The 17717-nt window shown below is 51.3% G+C and overlaps 7 protein-coding genes across 7 annotated transcripts; 3 read left to right on the top strand and 4 right to left on the bottom strand.

The window, feature by feature from the left end:
• Nucleotides 1–1855: 1855 nt before the first annotated feature.
• Nucleotides 1856–3879, bottom strand: MRS44_011143 (uncharacterized protein; the record flags this gene model as incomplete). Its single annotated transcript, XM_046279995.1, has 2 exons — nt 1856–3467; nt 3521–3879. 2 exons carry the CDS (start codon nt 3877–3879, stop codon nt 1856–1858), a joined length of 1971 nt encoding a protein of 656 aa, XP_046135157.1.
• A 1128-nt stretch (nt 3880–5007) lies between these two features.
• MRS44_011142 (uncharacterized protein) lies at nt 5008–6183 on the top strand (the record flags this gene model as incomplete). Its single annotated transcript, XM_046275772.2, has 1 exon — nt 5008–6183. One exon carries the CDS (start codon nt 5008–5010, stop codon nt 6181–6183), a length of 1176 nt encoding a protein of 391 aa, XP_046135158.1.
• A 246-nt stretch (nt 6184–6429) lies between these two features.
• MRS44_011141 (uncharacterized protein) lies at nt 6430–7764 on the bottom strand (the record flags this gene model as incomplete). The annotated part of the gene is made up of 1 exon (XM_046278431.2): nt 6430–7764. The coding sequence occupies one exon, from the start codon at nt 7762–7764 to the stop codon at nt 6430–6432; it is 1335 nt and encodes a 444-aa protein (XP_046135159.2).
• Nucleotides 7765–7824: 60 nt separating this feature from the next.
• MRS44_011140 (uncharacterized protein) lies at nt 7825–9954 on the bottom strand (the record flags this gene model as incomplete). Its single annotated transcript, XM_065619617.1, has 2 exons — nt 7825–8599; nt 9197–9954. The coding sequence occupies 2 exons, from the start codon at nt 9952–9954 to the stop codon at nt 7825–7827; spliced, it is 1533 nt and encodes a 510-aa protein (XP_065475689.1).
• Nucleotides 9955–11221: 1267 nt separating this feature from the next.
• Nucleotides 11222–12163, top strand: MRS44_011139 (uncharacterized protein; the record flags this gene model as incomplete). Its single annotated transcript, XM_046275773.2, has 2 exons — nt 11222–12000; nt 12064–12163. 2 exons carry the CDS (start codon nt 11222–11224, stop codon nt 12161–12163), a joined length of 879 nt encoding a protein of 292 aa, XP_046135161.1.
• Nucleotides 12164–12608: 445 nt separating this feature from the next.
• MRS44_011138 (uncharacterized protein) lies at nt 12609–15161 on the bottom strand (the record flags this gene model as incomplete). Its single annotated transcript, XM_046275774.2, has 1 exon — nt 12609–15161. One exon carries the CDS (start codon nt 15159–15161, stop codon nt 12609–12611), a length of 2553 nt encoding a protein of 850 aa, XP_046135162.2.
• A 619-nt stretch (nt 15162–15780) lies between these two features.
• MRS44_011137 (uncharacterized protein) lies at nt 15781–17412 on the top strand (the record flags this gene model as incomplete). The annotated part of the gene is made up of 1 exon (XM_046275775.2): nt 15781–17412. The coding sequence occupies one exon, from the start codon at nt 15781–15783 to the stop codon at nt 17410–17412; it is 1632 nt and encodes a 543-aa protein (XP_046135163.1).
• Between the last annotated feature and the right edge of the window lie 305 nt (nt 17413–17717).

Raw genomic sequence — 17717 nt, 5'->3', positions numbered from 1 at the left:
GCCAAGTATTGATGGTGCGGGATGAGCCGTAGCTCTGCATTCACAGGGCGGTATCCCCATGTTTGTGTTGATCGGCGCCGTACACTGCAGAGTCTGGACGACACTGCATTTTCACATTCCGGTCTTGTTCTCACACGAATCAGGTTTCGTCTTACAGGAGGTTGGGGTGATACCCACAGCCTACAGCTGTCATATTCGTTAGCCTCCTCCTAAGACATATTAGCTCCCTGGCCGCCCATGTTCATTGTCGATCACAATTGATCCCACAAGCTCAGCTGGACAAGTGACCTAGTTACACGTCGGCATCCCTAACCAATACGGGAAAGCCAAGCTATTTTGAGGCCGCGACTCAGCAGCCAGCTTGAAGGAGACTGGTTCACACCGCGCCACGCCGTGTCTACCACCGCCGGCTGGACAAGATCACGGCCTGGTTGGCTGACATGGAAGTGAGAGAGTGCTTCATCCTTGTTGTTATCCACGAAAAGCATTTCTTTAGCTTGCGGATCCTTATTTACTAGTCAAGCTGGACCGAGTGACATAGCGGTGAGTAATCCGATGTCGCCATTAATATGACTATTGTGTTTTTTGTAATGGTTGAGGCGCGGCCCGTGATGGGATAACCGCGCCAGAAGATAGCAATTAATATGACACCGTCTCTTGAGCTCTCCGGCCTATAGCGAAGATTTTATGAGCTGTATGATGTTTGATAGGCCCATGGCTAGCTGGATAGGTAGTTGATGGAACCACATTTAGAATCACCAATCCTTCCTATTGTAAAGGAAGATCAAGGCAGAGAATCGATCGACGTCCGCCTAGTTTAATGGGAACTTATGAGTTGCTCTTCTGAGCCTGTGTATATTAGGTTACTTTTTTATCTCACCATTGCGTAGCAGAGGCAAAACGCCTATGGGATCAATCTACTGTCTATCTTACACTCTACCTGAAGGGTCCCATATCTAGAACTTTCTAGAGGTTGTGGTGCTCATTACAGAACTCACAGAGGTTGCCACCGGGGAAGGTGACAATTCTGCGGCATTCGCACTGGGTGCAGGAGCAGACGGGGTTAGCCATGCCGACAAGGGCCGCAGCGGTGGCGGTCTTGGTGACGGTGGTCTTGGTGGTATTAGCGTGAGAGCACATGGTGACTGTAGTGTGGTGTGTTGTGTTGTTTGAGGTTTTTGAGTTGCTAGAAGGCAAGGTGTTTGCTGTTGAGCGTTGGTCCTTGTTGTGGTTGCTTGTGAGTGTTGATGATGAGAAGAAAGTCCGGATTAAGCTGGGAGGCAAGCCTTCTTGTATAGATTATCGGAAAGGCATCTGTGTGAATGTTACTTTCTATGGCCTTGGCGATCTCATGCTCACCAAATTCTCGAACACCCGAGTCGAATAAAGAATCTTGCCTCACGAAGAACTAATATTCTTTAAGACCACTGAACATCATGTTTCATATTCTCGTTGGCGAATCTGTTCTTTGAGCCTAAGGCGAGGATTTCCCACTAAGTAATCTACTGTCCACGATTGTTCTGCGGGAAGACTTATCAAAGATGTGGTGTCTTGTGGTTGTTGTGGCTGACGGCTTCTTTGGCGATGCCATTATGTTCACCCAATCATTCCCGAATACAACAAAAAACTCGCAAGCGATCATTGTTCATAGATTTCTTTTTCAATTCGCTTGCAGTGGCACAGATCAGGCTTGTGCTTTCTTGGACGTAGGTTATACCACGTCTTCTTTGATGCGATGGTTAGTGGCCTGTTTGTCAACAACAAGGATAAGAACAAGTAAGAATAATTGAGCAGAGTTTATACGAGCTTTACACTTGAGACTACTAAAGAGCCTTGTAGTACTTGGACGCGCCATCTAAATCACAAAGATAGCCATCAACATAGCGCCTACCAACCCGACAGAGGCGGCAAGTCTGCTGCTACCGCCAACACCCGGGGTATGAGCCACAGTCCCAGGTGAAGCTGCGGGAGTAGCTCGCGATCTTGTTCCATTTCCTCCACAAGTGGCCTGTTGCTTCAGTAGCTTGAGTTCGTCGCCCACAGCGCCAGTGTCGCCTCGAATAAACTGCCATCGGAGCTCGCCCTCATCGATGATAGACATCTTACCGAACCCAAAGTGAGTCTGGTCGAGGACCTGAGTAAAGTTCTTGATCGGCTCATCTTTAGCCAAGAAACTGTGACTCTCAATGTTTCCAGCAGCACCATTTGTGATGTGGGTGATTGACTTGCCATTGTTGACTCGGTACGTGCTGTTATCAATGACGGAGCCCATGTCGATGGTGCCGTTGAAGCCCATCGGCAGAAGACGCTCATACCAGTGGATATGCCCAGCGATGTAAACATCAACACCATGTTTGAGCATCAACTCTTCCCATGCAGCGCGCATGTTGACCTGGTACGTCGAGACCTCGGAGCTGTAGAGTGGACGGTGGGACATGACGATAACCCAGGGAGTCTTGCATCGGTCAACGCTGGCAAGGTCCTTCTCGAGCCATTGATACTGCTGATAAGCCTTCTTGTCATTGATATCTCCTTCGACCTTTCCGAAGGGGCCAGAGTCGGTGACGTAGGTGTCTCCAGGAACAAGAGTGTCGTTGTGCTTCTTAGCCTTGTCACGGGCAAAGGATGACTCGGGGCTGTTGGGGTAATCCGTCTCACCGTTGAGAGAGACAAAGTGGGCAAGGCCATAGTCGAAGGAATACCAAAAGTTACCAACACCACCAGAAACATCACCTGGCATCTGGAAACGATACTGGTAGGCGGTAAAGTTGCGCTGGGAAGGCGGGCAGCTGTAGTAGGTTAGGTTGGAAGTCTTGGATGTGCCGTTGGCCTTGTCGTCGTTGAGATAGGCAGTCAATTCGTTGTTGGGACCATCAAACTCGGAGCAAGTTGCCTCGTGGTTTCCAGGGAGGACCATGTATGGGATCTTGGTAGTGATGGCACCCATCCACTGCTGCCAGAGATCCCAGTTGGACTCGTAGATGACGTTCATGTCTCCACCCTGAGGGCTGCCCTGGTTCGGTATCTCGCCTTTGGGAAGAGGAGTCTTGTACTCCTCAGGGATTGGACCACCTCCAGGAAGCTCGGTCTCGGTGCCATTATAGCAGAGGGGCCAATCGTCAGTACAGGGAAGAATGCCAGAGTACCAGTCATCGGCGTAAGAAATATCACCTCCGTGCCAAGCAAAAGAGGCACCGTCATCAACTGCCTTTTCAAGGTACTTGTGGGTGCCTTGAGCGTTGGTGTAACCCATGTCGTTGATCACCAAAGCAGTGAAACCCTTGGAGTCTCCAGCTGGGCGAGCAGTCTTGAAGCTGAGCACATCAGACTCAGTGGTGCCATTGGCAGCAGGAATCTGATAGTAGTAGGTAGTATCAAGCTCGAGACCGTTGATTTCGACGTTGTGGAAAAACTGGCTGCACTGCGTGACTGCTTTAATCATTGAACACGGAGGCGTCCGGTCATACCTGTGAAAGGTTAGCTTTATGCGGATTGATGGTCATCTCATATGTAGCCATACGTCTTGGAGGAGCCCTTGGCGATGTTGGTCAAGCTGTCGGGAGACTTGCCCCAGCGGACAGAAGGAGACTCTCCCAAGCCGAAGGGGGTCTGGAAGTGGACGTTGATGCCCTTGGGCCAGTACGAAAGGGAGATGACATTGACATTGTTGGTGGGATTTTGGCTCTTGGGCTTGACAGCCGGTGGCTCAACGAGACGAGGGAAGCCTTTGCCATTTCCGTTGACACTGGGATCAACCCAATCACCGGCAGGCACCTCGGGTCCCGTGTATGGGTATGTCTCATCCACATCACGACCCTCGATGGCCGGGGCAGCAATGGCGCCGCATGAGAGGATGGCCGCAAGAGCGAGACGGTTCATGGTGGCAACGAATGGCGATGCTTGATCAGAGGCTTGCAGACATGCACAAGCCGAAGACAAGAATCCGCAGCATCAATTATATACTCATGACCGGCACCCACGCACCTATCTTCAAAAGAACCTAATTTCCGACTTACCAAAGATGAACACCGAGACTCTGGTTCTCATGCATCGGATCTATCCCCAATCTTGGTATTTCCGTGTTGTTAGATTCGATCTACAGACAATTGGTTGCCGAACATCCGCTATCACCCAAGATTGGCGAAGAGTTTCTCCCACGTGCATGGGGACACTGACAACCCCTGCAGCCGTTTGTTCCGGCGCCCGCTAAGTTGGTAGTTGGGAACTTTTGTTGGACCAAATCAAGGAATTGGTATCATTGTGCAAAGAGTAGTAACTGGTAATTAATTAACGCCTATTGGGCAGAGACCTGGGCCCTTGCAAGATTGAGCGTGTAAGCTTGAACAGTGTTCGGGCCTTGCCGGTGTGGTTGGTAGTGGATGAGACCTGTGGTGTGGAGGAGCGAGTCCCGAAGAGCAAAGACAGGTTTTGTCAGCATCGTCTCAAGGTGAACGACGAAAAGCATAGCTCAAGAGACTATCTAGACCCGCAGTCCTTCATTTCCAGGCGATCAAGGGGGGCCAAGTTATAAATTTCGCAATGTTTACAGAATATCCTGTTGGACGTTTGGGACAGGGCTATTGGTACGGTGTCGTCTCACAATGTGGAGCTTGGCCGGTGTCCTCCCGAACATAATAAAGTCAATTGATTTCTGTCTCTACTGAATATACAGCAAGAATACGTTCATCGTCCTACTTTGCCCAGGTATATGCGACAAAAAGAGCATGCCTTCTTCCATGCGCGAGCATTTTGTGTGGCTGAGTCGATGGCTGGTGTTGGTGATGGTGGATCTTGTCTGGCAAGATGAGGTCATCGCGTGGCTCGCAAACTCTTATCGAATCAGCGAACGTTGCGAGGTCCTGACTGCGCCACAATCGACGGGGAGTGACTCTTCGGCGTCCTTCAGTATCTATGCGAACGAGCAATCTGGAGTAGTATAAGACCACTTGACCTGTTGCAATTATCTGAAAGTGTCACTTGGCTCCTTGGTACAATCACCTCCCAATCATGCCCAAAAACAGACCATCCAAAGCCAAACGAGATGCAAAAAAGTACGGCAGGCTCCATCAGCAAATGGAAAAGAGGGAATATGAAGCCGCAAAGAAAGTGGTGGACGACGAATCCCTCGATTTCCCAGCCAAGATTGACCACTTAGCCAAAGCCCGAAGGTGGTTCACCGCCGACACGACAATCATCGACAAGTACATGTCAGGCGAGTTGACAACTGCCGAGACTGTCGAGATACTGGCTAAGCCAGTTGACGAGGCATACTCGTCAGCAGACTTTGGTCGGCAGTGGCATAGGCAAGAAATGGTTGCTCGCGGCCAGCGCAAGTATCACAGCCCCGAAAAAGCGTTGGAGATGTGGGGACCTGAAGAGGACTGGCCAGAGCCTGAGACGGAATTCGACGCTTCGAAAAGCACTGAGATGCTCTTATGGGATCTGTGGTACTCCATCCTCCACGCCGCGAAACGCATACCATACCCCGATGATTCCCGACATGAGAAGCTCGTTGAGTTAGTAAGGGCCTTCAAAGCGCGGCCTAATCCTCCTCCGCCTGTTCCAATGACGATTCCCCTCAAAAGAGAATGGATCTGGAAGTCTGGAAAACTCTGGACAGACTTGACCGTCTTGGGCATATCAGTGGCCGAAGTCTCAAACGATTCCCCTGGCTGCGGAGCCGGCTGGTTGTGGCCAGAGCTTCGAGCATGGGAGAATGTCAATGCTTTCCTGGCGAGACTGACGGCGAGTCATCTCATGACCTTCCAAAGTCTCGGCCTTTGGGCTCTAGCGGATGCCACAGAGAGATCTCTCAGCGTAGGGTACAGGCGAACTTGTCCGCCATCGGATAACGAGATTCTCTCCCACAGAGTGATACTGGCATCGTTGTGGGTGACGATCGCTGGCGAACAGGTTTTCGCCGAGCACTACCCCAAGATCCGCGACAAGAGGGATATAGAAGTTGTTGACAGGATTCTGGACTTGAGAGATGATAAGCTACCTTGGAAACGATCTAGGAAGAAGTACAAGGGTCGAGCGCGTTGGGAGACAGCTCGGAGGGAGTTTGTGCGAAGACGGTTCGAGGCAGAATGGCACAATGAGAGCTTGCCTGTAGAAGCTCGGGAGATGGCTTCTAAGGCCGCCAAGACGATGATTCCATTCGTGCAGTTTGGAGAAAATTAATAAGATGGATTAGGGTTTTTATCGACTATGAATCACGTTGCGTTCACAAAGACAATTCCAACACTTGGAGGCATTGTAAGTAAATACTATAAAACATCTCATTCTAATAGTCTATCAAATTTTACTCAGGGTAGGCAAATCCTTCATCCTGCACACACATCATAAACCATAGACCACTTCCATCAAGCGCCTCCTAGTTCCATGTCCCAATTCCAGAGTAGATGTCTATCTTCAAGCCAAGACTCCTCAAGATCGCCCAGACTGCTGTACCACACCACCCTCCAATCCAAAGCTCCTCAAACTTTCGCCAGCATGCTGCTGTACCAATCCGTATCCGACCCTGACATTGTTCTTGTCCAACTCGCCTCCAGGTCCCAGCTCGTTGAGACTCGGCGCTCTAGTGGCTTCAATGATAGAGGATGGCTTCATATCGCGCATCAACCCTTCTTCACGAGCCGCTTGAAAGCCCAGGAGCACCCCGACCAAAGCCAAGACAAAGCTGGCCAGATACACCGCTAAAAGCTGGAGCATATCATAACGAAAAACAGTACTCGGCCGTGTACGAACACACGGATAGGATGTCTCGAGGCCGCCGCGAGCGTGTCCTGAGGGTTTCCCATTGGATGCCCAGGAGACAGCAATGAAGGACGGTTCGGACAATAGCAACACTATGATGTCCTCGTACAGCTTCTCTATGGCTTGTGGAAGATTATCGACGGGAAGGTAGTTTACAAAGGTGATAAGAGATGTCAGCACCATTTCTGTTTCTGCAATAAAATATGGTATCCTGATTGTTCCATTCAGATAGGTCCTCAAACCATAGCCGAGTGAATGGAATGCCGCTGTTCGTTTGTAGTTCCTGACATCATGTGGAAACACATAATTCTCCACTGGCGTAGCTACAGTGCAATCTCTGAGCCTTTCGTCCGGGTCTTCTTCGTCGAGGAGATACGTGGTGTCGACCACCTTCCTCATGTAGTTGCGACTGATGATTTCGTGAGATTGTTCCCCTTGAATGTACGCAAACTTGACGGTGTAGTTGATCTCGTAATGCTCACAGCCAAAAATGACCGGGGTATAAGCATCATACCAGTCTGGGGCTACTCTCGACCACGGCTGCGGGACCGATGTGTCATTGACGGTAGCATATCCAATCCAGATGATGGGTTCGGTTCGAAAAGCCCCCATATTCTTCGGATATGGTGGTTTAGAAACAGGTCTCCCATTTTCGGATATCACTTGCTGACCGTATTCCCCTCTACCGGTAACAGCGAGGTAGGTAAAGTTGCCCTCTGGCGCAATCGCGCTGGTGTCGAACGGTGCTTCAGAGTCTCCAAGTTTCTTCATCTTGGAGCCCACTCCAGACGCGAGCTCCTGGCACTTATAGCCTGGGCCGATAAAATCGATGACATAGGAGCAGTCCCAGCTATCGGAACAGATCTCCACACCCGCCCTCTTTCGGGTTGTAGGTTGGCCTTGGGATAAAACCGGAGGAAGAAGTTGTCTCGAGTACTGCATGGAGGGTCGGGTCCAGTAGTCAAACTCGCCCTTTGTGATATCCGGACTTTCATTCCCTGGCATCGTGGTGTTCCATAGTGATACTGATAGCTCTAGGCGGTTGTTGATTTCAATAGGATGACGCTAATCGGTGATTGCTTCGTTGGTGAAGTTGAGAGTGCGTACGGATGGACAGGACGCGAGCTCTGACCAATCTGTCACGACGGTAGAGAGAGTTTCTGAAGTCAACACCACAACTAGGGGAGTAAGCCAACAATAAAGAGCGAGGCAAGTCGATATCTTGGCCCTTTTTATCGCCCTCCAGTCAACCAGGGACGTGAACTCGGTGTTGGCGGTAAAGATGGAATCGACTGTGTCAAGCCGAGCCGTCCTCCGTCGCACGACGAGCCAAGCTCGTTGCTGAAATGCCATGGTCACAGCAGTTCCGAAGCTGGCTTTTGCACAGAAGGCGATGATGGTGCCGTACCGGAACATGAGAGATTGCGCATCACCTTCCTTGCCGTCGAGATGAAGGTAGAATAAATGGTGTCCAATGGCAAAGATGGTGCCGATGAGAAGGAGTAAAAACATTTTCCAGGGCCTAAGTAAGAAGGCTTCCCAGGAGTTGTAGAATCGGGTGCATGTCCTCTCGTTGGCACTCTCGGAGCGCGGATTGTCTGGGTCTGGTGCGGTCTCCGGCGACACAGCGCCCAAAATGGGCGAGTTCGTGTCACTTTCCATTGGAGACACAGGCAGTGTGTCATTTCCAGCCAGGATCGACTCATCCTGTTGGGCGTGGGTGTTTATCTGGTCGGGGTATGAGTTTGTTTGAGGGGTCTCCATTTCGCGCTTGATTCCGTAATGAGAAGAAAGATGAGAAAGGAAGAAAGAATGTGAGAAAGACAGGCTCAAGAATGCTCTGCCATGTGGGGTAAAGGCGTTTATTATGTGGCAATCAATTGTCTTGTTCCCAGCCTGACATTTGTTTGATCTGCACATTGCCAAGCCACGGCTGAAGTACGAAACATGGCTGAGCGTTACACGACTTGGAGTTGTGAGGCCTAGACCTACCAAGGTCCCAAGAATAACATGCACAAACAATTGTAATTAGCTAACCTGCAGCCTCAGGGCCTGCAACCACCACAAGGTAGTCCTGTTCGAGGGGCTTAGACAAGCAGGAGAGACGCGTTCCCGAACGTGATTGGCAATAGGAGCCTGCATACAAATGGTTATCTATCATTTAGAGAGCAGGCTGTGCTGTCGATCCAATGGTCAACAACAACTGGCTTCTTGACCCTTTGGTGAAGGACAAGACCCCAGCGGTGAATTATGTGGAACTGATATCGTTTCCTCCCACCCAGCCCAGTGTGTCCGGTCCCTCCAGGGATACTCGTTAGGAGCTTCTACTGACCCCCGTAACATATCGTCTATATCATAGCATCTAATCAGTATCGCTTTGACTTTCCTTATCCTTGTCCTGGCGCCGCTACTATAGTCCCCCGCATCCCCTATATACTCGACAACCCAACAAGCGTTGATTCTCGAAGACTCCGAAACCTGCCTCGGTTTTTCCAGGACTATCTCACTTGACTTTCTTGACTGCTCTTCCCTCTCGACAACAGTGGAGGCCACGGCAGCCTCGATTTCACCAACCCAGGGACCCTCCCTGCCACTTTTCTGCAACAAAGTGATGGCTCTGCGTCGCCAGGTAGGATGCCTGTATTTGAGCGCCGTAAATTGCAAAGGGTGAATAATTCCCATCTCTGGAGTAAAGAACGGCAGGCCATTGTTGCCATTTGAATCGTCGCAATCGTCAGCGTGATGTAAAAGTGTCTCAACAGAAGTCACAATTTCTTGGAATTCGGGGGCATAGTCATCGAATGCCGATTCATGGGGCTCAAGGGCGTTGGCGACATGGACGAAAGCGGCGAGGCATTGTGTTCGGAGAACGAGCAGTTGTTCATTGCCCAGGGTGGTCTCTGTAACTCTGGGACGTGATAGCCATTGCTTCAGATCAGCAAGATGGCGACCTTGTTCGATGAGAAGCCCAGGCGGTAATATTCGACGGCTGACGTATCTGTACTTCGATGCGGTGGCGATGAAGTGATAACACGGGTGTAAGATGCGGAATAGCGCTTGGTCAGGCGTGCATGCAAGCAGAGCCTTTGGCGTAGGAATGGGTAAAGGGGTCAGATCAGGTGCGCGGCCAACTGCAAACGTTGAAGAATGGAGATCCAGTTTCCGTAATAGCAACGATACTTGCTCCATATTCATAATGGCCTTTTCTGACAGTTTTAGGTCAGATCTCAGCAATGCAAAGGCTCCTTGAAGATGTAAGAGACCCTTGTCGAGCCGCTGCTGCAGAGCCTCGGTACAAGAGAGAAAGAGACATGCCACGATACAGGGAACTATCCCATACTGGAGGGAGGAGAGATCAAGCAGCACCAGATGCAATGCCCTAGTGTAGTGCTCTATAGCCTCAGATGACTGGTTGCCTCTTAGTACGTGTGCATCGTATGACGCGCCAAAGGCTGCGGCTGCTGCTTGCACCGAGGGGATGGATTGCGTCAGCTGGGGGATAGTGTGAGACCAAAATGCTACCTCAAGGTCGTTCTTTGACCTTCTGGGTCCTTGCACTAGAACTTTGCATATGAGATTGACGAAGCGATTCTGCGGAAGGCTTGGGTTGGGCGCAAGGCATGTTGGTGCTGGTCCAGGAGGTGCTCCATATGGATAGGCGCATGGTCGCCTAGATGTCAAGCACCGTCGGCAGGTTGGCTTTAATTCGTCGCATTTGATTCGCCGGGATCTTCAGAGAAGTCGTCAGCGTCATCACGAGGTCCAGATTTGGACAAGAGACTCACTTGCAAGTGAAACACCCGAATTTTGATTGCTTGACGTTGGTCCTGGTCCGCTTGGGCTTGGCCTTATCGGCTACAGGTGTAAGCATGCTCCGCACTGGTCAGTGAGCCTGATAAGGCTGACGACGACATCTAAAGACCGAGGGAGGAAATGCAGGAGGGAAAGACCGAGCATTTAAAGGGAGTGCTCCATCAAGAGTATTTAAAAGAATGAGTTCATCATCAACGTGGTGGATCGCGGTTCCATCTCAAATCGCGTCCATGCCAAAAGAACCCTAGCGTAAACTCAAAGACCGAGGAAATACTGGAGCCTGGAGGAAAGTGGCCAATAGGCAAGCTCTGGCAAAGACCGAGGATCCCTGGAGATCTGAGGATTTCGTGGTTTCATGCAGGGGAGCCGCTCCTCCACAGGCAGCTCGGTCTTTGATGTAACTATTTTTGGGGAGGGAACAATTGCAATAAGAAGACAATTTGAGTCAACACGTTGAAGGAGACTCGCAGATATTTAGTTATTTATTCGCCATGCCTCTAGCTGTTCTGCTGGTCGACCTGATTCTTCAACTGCCTCCCAGCCGCTCGTCTTGTCTCCCTCATTTCCCTTCTGCTCAGTCCTTTCTTCGTTACACCCACCATCGGCCTTCTAACACCTTGCGCTAAAACACCCAAATCTCGCTCTCAAAATGGCGCCAGAACCACAGTTCTGCACAGACATCACCCCCGAGTGCCTGAAATACACCATCTACGGATACCGTCCCAACCTAGGCGTCAACGCCTTCTTTGTCGCCTTCTTCGCCGTCTGCTTCGCTGCACACATTTGGTTAGGCATCCGCCACCGCACCAAAGGCTACGCGATAGCCCTGACTCTTGGCTGCTTGGCCATGGTTTTAGGGTATCTCGGTCGCCTCGGCCTATACTTCCGACCCTTTGACGCGATCCCCTTCCAGGCTCAGGTCTGCTGCCTCATCATTGCTCCGGCTTTTAACAGCGCGGCTGTTTATCTCATGCTCAAATACCTTGTCGAACTGTTTGGTCCCGAGTGCTCTATTCTCAAACCGAAGCAGTACACCATCGTGTTCGTTACCGCCGACATCATTTCCCTGGTTTTACAGGCAACTGGCGGTGGCATCGCAGCAACTGCCGGCTCCGACAAGGATATGCTTGAGTTAGGAAATAATATCATGATGGCAGGAATTGCGTTCCAGGTCGTTACCCTATCCATATTCGCCATCTTGTCGGTCTTGTTCCTCGTCAGGCGAATCGCGGCACGTCCTGTAGATCCTCTCTCCGGCACCGCGTTGGAGGCATGGCGCAGCATGGGTTTTCGTCTCTTCTTGTTCGGTCTTATCACCGCGTTCACTGCTATTTATATCCGTTGCATCTACCGAATTGCCGAAATGAGAGGGGGCTGGGGTAACGACCTCATGAAGGATGAGATTGCCTTTATCGTTCTAGAAGGATTGTAAGTTTCCATGGACCACGTTGAAATAAAATACTCGGACATATTTCTAACTAGACAAACCAGTATGATGCTCATTGCCACATTGGCTCAGACCGTCCTCCATCCCGGCCATCTCTTCCCGGCAATGCTTGGTCCACAATTGAAGTCGAGTACGAAAGCCTGACCGTACAAATATTCCAGGCTAATGGATCTCAGAGGATTTGTCAGGAACATGGACTGACATTACGGAACTACCTATCATCACTAAATAAGCGACTGTCGCGAGAGAGTTACGAGACTTGCCATGGGTTTGTTGGCTTTGCGGCAAAATGTTAGGTTGCGGCTCTAGGGTGGGTCAGATCGCGACGCTCCTCTGTACAGAAACGCGAGCCGACTACGGGACCTTATAGGGGCCGGGGAGAAGGATGACGAATGGGAACTGATAGAAGACATTTTTGCTGAGAAATAAGTGCCGGTATAGGAATTGGTAGAGCTTTGGCATAATTCTGGTTATTAGTCGATCAGTTGGGGGTGATACAAGCGTTAAATAACACGCGTCTATTTCATTCTATCTATAACCATCACGTCTATGCCCGTACCCTATCGACTTCATTCTGCATGTAGACAGATCAGAGATACTGTCGAATGTTTGCCAAGTTGAAGATGGCACTGACACCATACCGCGCAGTCTCGTTGGTAAAAACCCAAGGTGCCTCCTCTCCTTCATTGAAGAACTCAGGTGGGGACGCCTTATTGACCTGCCAATCCTGATTTTCCAGGTATCCATCGATGTTGAAGAACTGATTCCAAGCGGCTCTTCCCAGCTCTTCACTATTTTGCTCAACCGATGCTATCGCTGTCAATGTGGAATGACTTTGACGCCACATGACTGTGGGTTCTGGGAACTCGAAGCCAAACTCTTTAAGCTGAACCTCGCGGGTTCCATTGTAGGCTCTACAGTAGCGAAGCCAAACTTCTGTGAAGGTTCCAACTGCCGTAGGGTATTCGTCCTTGGCGTAGTCCAACAGCTCAGTGAAGATCTCGGGGAAGCCAAACAGCATGGACAAATGCGAAATCGCCCATGCAGGAGTAGGAGGAGGGCATTCCAGGATATCGCCAGTCGTGGGATTCAGGAGGATTGCATTGTTCCCAATTCCATGCGAAAGCTTGGAAAGACCCTCGAGCATCTTCAACAGGAGATCTCTGGACTGTTCCCAGCCCTCTGTTCGTCTCTCCCAGGTAGTCAACCACGAAGCAGCAAGAGGACCACAGTCAAGTCCAATGTTTGCCATCGCGAAACCATCAGGAATGCCTGCATGCTCTTGAACCTTGCGGTGCGAGTCAAGGCTAAGAAGAGCATTCTGGCATCGGCTAAGCTCTGAGATCAAATCTCCCATGCGCTCGTCGCCCGTCAAGTAGTAGTAGATGCGCCTGTACAGCACATTGGATATGCGAAGCTGCTTTGAGCTGTCGCTAAAATGCTGCACGCCGTGACGAGTTCCAAAGCACTTGAACTTGCCCGAGTGATAAACGTCGACCTCGGCGGTGTGTGCCGTCATGGCTCGAGCCATCTTGAACACGTCGGCACGACCTGTGTGGAGGAAGTACAGCCACAGCCATAAGTCTGTTGATAGCTCCGAGTTGTCCCAGGCGTAACCGCCGACATCGTATCTCCATGCATGGCGGTATGGATCGTATGTGTGTTGGACGTCGCCATAGTCTAGGAAGCCGTACCATCGATGCTGTTCAACTTGTCCTTTGTAGTACTTGAATAGTAGGTCGAGGTTCTTCTCAATGTTGGACTCTTTCTCTGTTGGAGCATTGCCCAAGATTCGAGAGTCGGGAGACCAGCAGCCATGGAAGACTTTTGTCGAATGCATATACGCTGGTGTCGGGGAAAGACAGGGAGGATCGCGAACAAGGGATGAAAAGCGACTAAAGTCCTCGTTGGATGGTGTGGTTAAGAAAGGTCTGAGGAAGAGTTGGTTGGATCGTGCGATGCCATTTGCAGTAGCAAAGCCTGGCTCGTAGTCCTCGTATGTGACATTGAGGGCATCCAACTGCTTGGGGTACGTGTCTAGCTCAAGGCCATCATGGTAAGGCATCGTCTCGAGGGGTTCAGCCAACGGGGAGTACAACCACATGGTGATTGTTCCCTCATCCTTTGTAAGGTTCGACAGGTCGATCTGGGTAGGGTACCGTTCCCAGAACTCATTCAGGCCAACTGCAAGTCCACCATGGTTGGCTGACCCGACGTATACCGTTCCATCGGATCGACCGCCGCCGGTCGACCTGACCCAGGAGCAGCCTGGTTTCGTTCGTTTCTTCACGGTGAAGCCGTCTGATGATAGTTGGGAGAGGGAGTATGCGTCCCAGGTCGGGACCGAGGCCAGACCGGCAGGGAGCTTGGTCTTCTCCCACTCATCCTCTCGAAGCGTGACAGGTTTTCCAGATGTCTGGTCAATCCTGTTCTGAATGGTTGGTCCAAATCTCAACCCCGAAAGGCCTTGGACTTCCTCCTTCAAGACACCTCCGACTGCACCACCAAGACGAACATGTCGGTTGTAGAACTCGGTATCTTTGAGAGGGACTCGAAACTGAACACCCAGTGAGGTCAAAGGTTGGTCGCCATCGAGATCGTGAATGAAGGAATGGACGATTCGAATTGTGGGCGCGTCCGAATAGACATAAACTCTGACATCGAAAGGGAGATGTTCTTGACTGTCGGCGACGACATTTCCGGAAACTTTGACAACAACACGATTATCGGTCGCGTTTTCGATGGCGATGTTCTTGACAGCTGTCGCGTATCCTTTTTTGTTGATGGATGCGACAAGGGTTGCGCCCGAGCAAAGAGAGCGACCGCTCAGAGTGAGGCTATTGAACAAAGAAGACCCAGCTGAGAGCGAAAACTCAATTCCCAGCCCAGCTCGGGTAGATACCGAGATAATTCCAGACTCATCCTTGATGGAAATGCCACCGGTCTGCTCCACGCTCGTATCGACAGGCTTGACACGATAGACCTCGTGATGACCGAGGTTACCACTAACGGAGTGAGCCGTCCACTTGAGCGAGCCATCGGGCCAGTAGGCAATCTCGCGACAATCGAGCGGGTACGTCTGATCATCTCCCCCAATGGTAAAGGCTTGGCCCGGGGGAAGATACCCCTTGGGCCAGGGCATGCCGAACGAGACACCGCTAGCCGAGCTCCTGTCGGCCACCAGCCAACGCACACTGGCGGTCGACATTGTCCCGAGTGGCGAGTACAGAACGTGACCAACAGAAAGAGTCAAAGGGGTGACAAGGGTCGGAGAAGGGGTCAGGTTTGGGGGAAAGAGAGCACAATGGGGTTGGGGGTGTTGCCGCTAATTGTAGGCTTGACAGGCAGTGTGATGGGAACAGGCCCCTCGTAATTAACTGACTGGCTCTAGTAAAGCCAAGCTTGACAATAACCTCGGGGGTTGGGCAGGAAATCAAGTTTAACCTTTCCTGGGGTAAACGCGGGGAAAAGGGCGGGGAAAACGTGGATAATATCATCCCCTTCGAGTCTTGGTATTGGGTAATTCCACCAATCCAGGCTAACACCCCGGCGGATCTTGCCCCGAGACGCGGGTTAAGTGCCAGCATGAGACGGTATCCATTCGACCGACATGACCGAGCCTGGATTACGGCGCAGCAGTCACTGACTCGGGGCCATATATACCCCCCTCTTCTCCGTGCGGAGTAAATAAGGTCAGACTCGGTGAACTTTCATCTCGAGATCACACACTTCTTCAAGTTACCACAGACAACCTCGCCAACATGGTTGAACACCAGGAAGACCGCAAGGACCCCGGCACCGTCGACGTCCTCCCCGACAGGGACGAGGAGAAGAATCTCAGCGGCGATGACCTCCTCAAGGGTGCCGAGCAGGCCAACGAGGCTGAGCACAAGATGAGTCTCCTCCAGGGTCTCAAGAAATACCCCAAGGCCTGCGCCTTCTCCTTCCTCTTCTCATCTGCCCTGATCATGGAGGGTTTCGACAAGGCCTTCATCACCGCCTTCTTCGCCTTTCCCGCCTTCCAGAAGCGCTATGGCGAACTTCAAGACACAGGCGATTACCAGGTGCCTGCGAACCTCCAGGCCGCCATCGGAAACTGTGTCAACGCCGGTCAGATCATTGGTCTTTTGCTCAACGGTCTTCTGGCTGATTGGTTCGGTTACCGAATCGTCATGTTTGGCTGTCTCTTCTTGATGATGTGCTTCATCTTCCTTCAGTTCTTTGCCACCAGCATCTACATGTACCTCGGCGCTGGTCTCCTCCTCGGTATGCCATGGGGTGTCTTCCAGACCCTCACTACGACTTATGCCGCCGAGGTCACCCCCAACGTCCTGCGACCTTACCTCACCATGTTGGTGTCCATGTGCTGGAGTATCGGCTACCTCATCGGCACCGGCACCCTTCGAGGCTTCCTCTCCATGGAGGGTCAGTGGGCTTACAGAATCCCCTTCGCCATGCAGTGGATCCTTCCCATCCCTCTGGCGATCGGCATCTACTTTGCGCCCGAATCCCCATGGTGGCTCGTTCGAAAGGGCCGACACGAGGATGCCGAGAAGTCCCTGCGAAGGCTTCAATCCCGGGACGGCACCGAGGAGGAGATTGCCAATTCCATGTCCCTGATCAAGTACACCATCCAGATCGAGAACGAGCACCGATCCTCCAGCACATACAAGGATCTCTTCCGCAAGAAGAACCTCCGACGCACAGAGATCACCGTTCTCACATATGTCGTCCAGGAACTCTGCGTCCCGCTTGTCTCATACGTCGTCTACTTCCTACAGCAAGCTGGTGTTCCCACCTCTGCCTCGTTCAATTTCGGCATTGGACAGTACGCCATGGCCATCGTCGGTGTCTTCATCGCCTTTCTCGTTATTCCCAAGGTTGGCCGAAGAACCCTGATTCTGTGCGGTACATCCTTCATGGCCTCTACGTCCATCCTCATCGGTTTCTTGGGTATCCCAGACACGCTTAAGCAGACCAAGTTTGCCTACGCCATCGGCAGTATCCTCCTGATCGAGTACTTTGTCTTCTTCATCACCTGCGGTCCCGTCATCTACACCGTCGTCACCGAGATCCCCTCTAGCTACCTCCGAATCAAGAGTGTCGCCGTCGCCCGAGCGGCCTACAACGTTAACGTGCTCATCTACGGCCAGCTCGTTCCCCGCATGGTCCAGCGTGCCGCCTGGAACTGGGGAGCCAAGTCTGGTTTCTTCTACGGTGGAATCATGTGCATTGGTCTCACCTGGGTCTTCTTCCGTCTTCCCGAGACCAAGGACCGCACTTTTGCTGAGATTGATATTCTGTTTGAGCAGAAGGTCTCGGCTAGGGACTTCCGAAAGGCCAAGGTCGACTTGACTACCAAGACTGTGACTATCGACAAGGAGGCAAAGTAAACGATGGATTTGGACATGAATACTTGATAATCTACTTTCTTATGGTCTGATTTCTTCACCATAGCCTTTGGGTAGTGGTCGTAGTATCTCGACCTTTGAACTCTATATAGCAATCTATAATGTTGCCTACACCAGAACGTTCAATGCTGCATAGTGCTAAGCTTTACAGCGAAATTGACAATATGATGCTTGAGATTGAATCTGTTATCATTACTGTGACTTTGATTCTACTTGACATGCCGTCGACCAAATCCATAGCTTCCCCATCCTTGGTTCCACCTAGTAGCCTGGTGCAACCCTTCCAA

Source organism: Fusarium solani, assembly GCF_023522795.1.
Source record: "Fusarium solani strain SB1 chromosome Unknown bctg00000007, whole genome shotgun sequence".
NCBI classification, from domain to species: Eukaryota; Fungi; Ascomycota; class Sordariomycetes; order Hypocreales; family Nectriaceae; genus Fusarium; species Fusarium solani.
This window is presented reverse-complemented; position numbering and strand designations above follow the sequence as displayed.